At 47.8% G+C, this 7,500-nt stretch overlaps 1 protein-coding gene across 1 annotated transcript in view; it reads right to left on the minus strand.

Annotated features, from left to right (window-relative positions):
- The window catches only part of LOC124018371 (glucagon receptor-like), a 42,655-nt gene extending 35,550 nt beyond the window's left edge, over window positions 1-7,105 (minus strand). The window contains exons 1-4 of the mRNA XM_046333654.1: window positions 6,755-7,105; window positions 4,326-4,422; window positions 3,216-3,323; window positions 2,626-2,720 (exon numbers count right to left, since the gene is read on the minus strand). Coding sequence (XP_046189610.1) covers window positions 2,626-2,720; window positions 3,216-3,323; window positions 4,326-4,422; window positions 6,755-6,808 — 354 coding nt within the window. The 5' untranslated portion in view covers window positions 6,809-7,105. The remainder of the gene's footprint in view (window positions 1-2,625; window positions 2,721-3,215; window positions 3,324-4,325; window positions 4,423-6,754) is intronic.
- Between the last annotated feature and the right edge of the window lie 395 nt (window positions 7,106-7,500).

The following is a 7,500-nucleotide window of genomic DNA, read 5'->3' on the forward strand; positions in this document are numbered from 1 at the left end:
TTAGAATTCTTGACTTTTTCCACATTTTGTTACATTACAGCTTTATTTTTAAATGTATTAAATGAAATGTTTTCCTCATCAATCTACACACAATACCCCATAATGACATCACAATACCCCATAATGACATCACAATACCCCATAATGACATCACAATACCCCATAATGACATCACAATACCCCATAATGACATCACAATACCAATGACAAAGCAAAAACAGGTTTTTAGAATTTCTTGAAAATGTATTAAAGATTTAAACAACAGAAATATGACATTTACATAAGTATTCAGACCCTTTGCTCTGACACTTGAAATTGATGTACATCCTGTTTCCATTGATTGGAGTCCACCTGTGGTAAATTCAGTTGATTGGACATGGTTTGGAAAGGCACACACCTGTCTATATAAGGTCCCACAGTTGATTGGACATGGTTTGGAAAGGCACACACCTGTCTATATAAGGTCCCACAGTTGATTGGACATGGTTTGGAAAGGCACACACCTGTCTATATAAGGTCCCACAGTTGATTGGACATGGTTTGGAAAGGCACACACCTGTCTATATAAGGTCCCACAGTTGATTGGACATGGTTTGGAAAGGCACACACCTGTCTATATAAGGTCCCACAGTTGATTGGACATGATTTGGAAAGGCACACACCTGTCTATATAAGGTCCCACAGTTGATTGGACATGGTTTGGAAAGGCACACACCTGTCTATATAAGGTCCCACAGTTGATTGGACATGATTTGGAAAGGCACACACCTGTCTATATAAGGTCCCACAGTTGATTGGACATGATTTGGAAAGGCACACACCTGTCTATATAAGGTCCCACAGTTGATTGGACATGGTTTGGAAAGGCACACACCTGTCTATGTAAGGTCCCACAGTTGATTGGACATGATTTGGAAAGGCACACACCTGTCTATATAAGGTCCCACAGTTGATTGGACATGGTTTGGAAAGGCACACACCTGTCTATGTAAGGTCCCACAGTTGATTGGACATGGTTTGGAAAGGCACACACCTGTCTATGTAAGGTCCCACAGTTGATTGGACATGGTTTGGAAAGGCACACACCTGTCTATGTAAGGTCCCACAGTTGATTGGACATGATTTGGAAAGGCACACACCTGTCTATATAAGGTCCCACAGTTGATTGGACATGGTTTGGAAAGGCACACACCTGTCTATGTAAGGTCCCACAGTTGATTGGACATGATTTGGAAAGGCACACACCTGTCTATATAAGGTCCCACAGTTGATTGGACATGGTTTGGAAAGGCACACACCTGTCTATATAAGGTCCCACAGTTGACAGTGCATGTCAGAGCAAAAACCAAGCCATGAGGTCAAAGGAGTTGTCCGTGGAGCTCCAAGACAGGATTGTGTCGAGGCACAGGTCTGGGGAAGGGTACCAAGAAAATGTCTGCAGCATTGAAGGTCCCCAAGAACAAGTGGCCTCCATCATTCTTAAATGGAAGACGTTTTGAACCACCAATACTCTTCCTAGAGCTGGCTGCCCGGCCTTGGACAGGGAGGTGACCAAGAACCCAATGGTACTCTGATAGAGCTCCAGAGTTCCTCTGTGGAGATGGGAGAACCTTCCAGAAGGACAACCATCACTGCAGCACTCCACCAATCAGGCCTTTATGGTAGAGTGGCCAGATGGAAGCCACTCCTCAGTGAAAGGTACATGAAGCCCACTTGGAGTTTGTCAAAAGGCACCTAAAGGACTCTCAGACCGTGAGAAAAAAGATTCTCTGGCCTGATGAAACCAAGATTGAACTATTTGGCCTGAATGCCAAGTGTCACATCTAGAGAAAACCTGGTATCATCCCTATGGTGAAGCATGGTGGTGGCAGCATCAGCCTGTGGGGATGTTTTTCAGTGGCAAAAAGTCGGACACTAGTCAGGATCGAAGGAAAGATGAACGGAACAAAGTACAGAGAGATCCTTGGTGAAAACCTGCTCCAGAGCGCTCAGGCCCTCAGACTGGGGCAAAGATTCACCCTCCAACAGGACAACGACCCTAAGAACACAGCAAAGACAACGCAGGTGTGGCTTCGGGACGAGTCTCTGAATGTCCTTGAGTGGCCCAGACAGAGCCCTGATTTGAACCTGATTGAACATCTCTGGAGAAACCTGCAAATAGCTGTGCAGCGACGCTCCACATCCGACCTGACAGAGCTTGAGAGGATCTGCAGAGAAGAATTGGAGAAACTCCCCAAATACAGGTGTGCCAAGCTTGTAGCGTCATACCTTGTAACATCGTCTTTTCAGTTTGCTGCAGCTGGCGACTGGAACGAGCTGCAACAAACACTCCACCTGACAGTTTCTAACTCAATCTCTTCATTCAAAGACTCAATCATGGACACTCTTACCGACAGTTATGGGGTACTGTGTGTAGATTGATGAGTAACGTTGGAAAATGTGGAAAAATGTAAGGGGTCTGAATACCTTCTGAATGGTCTGTACATTTAGCCTACACACCTCAGTACACTCACACGGATGAAAAACATCAATCAATTCTATACATCCTTCCCATCATGTCTCTATGACGATATTTTATCCACAGCATTTCCCGAGCCTCACTCACAAGAGACACATCATTTTCACCTGAGCAGGATCATTAGCATCACACTCGCTCGTGTTCTTCTGGGGAACCCACTGGCCGTCCGCGTCACACTCCCTGTACACCGAACCATGCTGGACTGGAACAGACACACATTACAGGTAGACTGTCATTCCCTGACCCAAGCAGACTAGTTACCCTTTCACACTACCTATCACACTACCTATCACACTACCTATCACACTACCTATCACACTACCTATCACACTACCTATCACACTACCTATCACACTACCTATCACACTACCTATCACACTACCCTGACAGAAGTTTCAGTTTGTACTTGTTGTTACAGTAGGAGCATTACATTTACATTACATTTAAGTCATTTAGCAGACGCTCTTATCCAGAGCGACTTACAAATTGGTGCATTCACCTTATGACATCATCAATCAAACCAATCAACAAACCAATCAATTCATCAATCAAACCAATCAACAAACCAATCAATTCATCAATCAAACCAATCAACAAACCAATCAATTCATCAATCAAACCAATCAACAAACCAATCAATTCATCAATCAAACCAATCAACAAACCAATCAACAAACCAATCAGCATCAACCTTCACCTTTGTGGTGCCAGGGCAGGTACCAGGGACAGGACACACTGACAGTAGTGTTGGCGAGTCCATCGGGCCAGCAGGCATACATGTCAAAGGTCCTGTTACACACAACACCTACAGGAAACAGTGACAGAACATCTCTTTATCTGGGGGAACAATTACTGCTGATCGGAACACTTCCTGTCCAATCAGATCTGTGACGGGGGAAACAATTACTGTTGATCGGAACACATCCTGTCCAATCAAATCTGTATCTGGGGGAAACAATTACTGTTGATCGGAACACTTCCTGTCCAATCAGATCTGTGACGGGGGAAACAATTACTGTTGATCGGAACACTTCCTGTCCAATCAGATCTGTGACGGGGGAAACAATTACTGTTGATCGGAACACTTCCTGTCCAATCAGATCTGTGACGGGGGAAACAATTACTGTTGATCGGAACACTTCCTGTCCAATCAGATCTGTGACGGGGGAAACAATTACTGTTGATCGGAACACTTCCTGTCCAATCAGATCTGTGACGGGGGAAACAATTACTGTTGATCGGAACACTTCCTGTCCAATCAGATCTGTGACGGGGAAACAATTACTGTTGATCGGAACACTTCCTGTCCAATCAGATCTGTGACGGGGGAAACAATTACTGTTGATCGGAACACTTCCTGTCCAATCAGATCTGTGACGGGGGAAACAATTACTGTTGATCGGAACACTTCCTGTCCAATCAGATCTGTGATGGGGGAAACAATTACTGTTGATCGGAACACTTCCTGTCCAATCAGATCTGTGAAGAGGGAGGGAATATCTTCCTGGAATGAAGGATAGACATGTTAATTTTTTTATTTTTTATTTTACCAGGCAAGTCAGTTAAAGAACAAATTCTTATTTTCAATGACAGCCTTGGAACGACAGATTTGTACCTTGTCAGCTCGGGGGTTTGAACTTGCAACCTTCCGGTTACTAGTCCAATGCTCTAACCACTAGGCTACCCTGTATCTGCTGCCACAGCCGACCCTCACCGGGAGAGCAGAACAGAGGACCTTCATCTTCCCATAATGCACGGTGCTACACAGTGTTTATGGTGTGAGTGTGCGTGCAGGCGTGTTTCTCACCAGTGAGCGGTGGTTCTCTGCTGTGATTGCGGCTACACTCCTCCGTGTACATCACCCATCTCTGCATCAACGCCTTTAATGGCTTAGCTGGGGACACCTGGGGGACAGACAGACAGTAAACAGGTAGCCAGGGACACCTGGGGGACAGACAGACAGTAAACAGATAGCCAGGGACACCTGGGGGACAGACAGACAGACAGCCAGGGACACCTGGGGACAGACAGACAGTAAACAGGTAGCCAGGGACACCTGGGGACAGACAGACAGTAAACAGATAGCCAGGGACACCTGGGGGACAGACAGACAGTAAACAGGTAGCCAGGGACACCTGGGGAACAGACAGACAGACAGTAAACAGATAGCCAGGGACACCTGGGGACAGACAGACAGTAAACAGATAGCCAGGGACACCTGGGGGACAGACAGACAGTAAACAGGTAGCCAGGGACACCTGGGGGACAGACAGACAGACAGTAAACAGATAGCCAGGGACACCTGGGGACAGACAGACAGTAAACAGATAGCCAGGGACACCTGGGGGACAGACAGACAGTAAACAGGTAGCCAGGGACACCTGGGGGACAGACAGACAGACAGTAAACAGATAGCCAGGGACACCTGGGGGACAGACAGACAGACAGCCAGGGACACCTGGGGACAGACAGACAGTAAACAGATAGCCAGGGACACCTGGGGGACAGACAGACAGACAGCCAGGGACACCTGGGGGACAGACAGACAGACAGCCAGGGACACCTGGGGGACAGACAGACAGTAAACAGATAGCCAGGGACACCTGGGGGACAGACAGACAGTAAACAGATAGCCAGGGACACCTGGGGGACAGACAGACAGTAAACAGATAGCCAGGGACACCTGGGGACAGACAGACAGTAAACAGATAGCCAGGGACACCTGGGGGACAGACAGTCAGTAAACAGATAGCCAGGGACACCTGGGGGACAGACAGACAGTCAGTAAACAGATTGCCAGGGACACCTGGGGACAGACAGACAGACAGTAAACAGATTGCCAGGGACACCTGGGGACAGACAGTCAGTAAAGAGATAGCCAGGGACACCTGGGGGACAGACAGACAGTAAACAGATAGCCAGGGACACCTGGGGACAGACAGACAGTAAACAGATAGCCAGGGACACCTGGGGACAGACAGTCAGTAAACAGATAGCCAGGGACACCTGGGGGACAGACAGTCAGTAAACAGATAGCCAGGGACACCTGGGGAACAGACAGACAGACAGTAAACAGATAGGCAGAGAGACAGTGAGACAGACAGGCAGAGAGGCAGAGATACAGACAGGCAGAGAGACAGACAGTCAGAGAGACACAGGCAGAGAGATGGAGAGACATACAGGCAGAGAGATGGTGAGACAGACAGGCAGAGAGATATACAGACAGACAGACAGACAGACAGACAGACAGACAGACAGACAGACAGACAGACAGACAGACAGACAGACAGACAGACAGACAGACAGACAGACAGACAGGCAGTCTGTCTGTCTGTCTGTCTGTCTGTCTGCCTGTCTGTCTCACCATCTCTCTGCCTGTATGTCTCTCCATCTCTCTGCCTGTGTCTCTCTGACTGTCTGTCTCTCTGCCTGTCTGTATCTCTGCCTCTCTGCCTGTCTGTCTCACTGTCTCTCAGACAGACAGACAGACAGACAGACAGACAGACAGACAGACAGACAGACAGACAGACAGACAGACAGACAGACAGACAGACAGACAGACAGGCAGTCTGTCTGTCTGTCTGTCTGTCTGTCTGTCTGCCTGTCTGTCTCACCATCTCTCTGCCTGTATGTCTCTCCATCTCTCTGCCTGTGTCTCTCTGACTGTCTGTCTCTCTGCCTGTCTGTATCTCTGCCTCTCTGCCTGTCTGTCTCACTGTCTCTCAGACAGACAGACAGACAGACAGACAGACAGACAGACAGACAGACAGACAGACAGACAGACAGACAGACAGGCAGTCTGTCTGTCTGTCTGTCTGTCTGTCTGTCTGTCTGTCTGTCTGCCTGTCTGTCTCACCATCTCTCTGCCTGTATGTCTCTCCATCTCTCTGCCTGTGTCTCTCTGACTGTCTGTCTCTCTGCCTGTCTGTATCTCTGCCTCTCTGCCTGTCTGTCTCACTGTCTCTCAGACAGACAGACAGACAGACAGACAGACAGGCAGACAGACAGACAGACAGACAGACAGACAGACAGACAGACAGACAGACAGACAGACAGACAGACAGACTGCCTGTCTCTGTGTGTGTGTGTGTGTGTGTGTGTGTGTGTGTGTGTGTGTGTGTGTGTGTGTGTGTGTGTGTGTGTGTGTGTGTGTGTGTGTGTGTGTGTGTGTGTGTGTGTGTGTGTGTGTGTGTGTGTGTGTGTGTGTGTGTGTGTGTGTGTGTGTTCCGGCCTCACTTGGATGCTGGAGAAGACTGTGAGCAGTGTGAGCAGTAGGAAGCCCCGTGACATCCCTTAGTCCTGCTGCCTGGTGGAGGGGCGCTGTGTGAGCGGGGTCAGGGGTCACCTTAACCTCACCTCATAGGAGGGCTTTACCTGGGGACCACTCCACCTGGTGACACACAGAGGGGGAGGAGTCACACTAACACACAGATATGTCTTACTATATTTGTGAGGACTTTTTGGGGACCCAACAATGGATTCCCATTCCAAATGATATTTTCCCTAACCTTAAACCTAACCCCTAACCCCTAAGCCTAACCTTAAACCTAAACTTAAACCTAACCCCTAAGCCTAACCTTAAACCTAACCCCTAAGTCTTAAATTAAACCTAACCCCTAACCCCTAAGCCTAACCTTAAACCTAACCCCTAAGCCTAACCTTAAACCTAACCTTAAACCTAACCTTAAACCTAACCCCTAAGCCTAACCTTCAACCTAACCCCTAAGCCTAACCTTAAACCTAACCCCTAAGCCTAACGTTAAACCTAACCCCTAAGCCTAACCTTCAACCTACCCCCTAAGCCTAACCTTAAACCTAACCCCTAAGCCTAACCTTAAACCTAACCCTTAAGCCTAACCTTAAACCTAACCCCTAAGCCTAACCTTAAACCTAACCTTAAACCTAACCCCTAACCCCTAAGCCTAACCTTAAACCTAACCTTAAACCTAACCCCTAACCCCTAAGCCTAACCTTAAACCTAA

This window comes from Oncorhynchus gorbuscha, unplaced genomic scaffold (genome assembly GCF_021184085.1).
Source record: "Oncorhynchus gorbuscha isolate QuinsamMale2020 ecotype Even-year unplaced genomic scaffold, OgorEven_v1.0 Un_scaffold_489, whole genome shotgun sequence".
Taxonomy (NCBI): domain Eukaryota; kingdom Metazoa; phylum Chordata; class Actinopteri; order Salmoniformes; family Salmonidae; genus Oncorhynchus; species Oncorhynchus gorbuscha.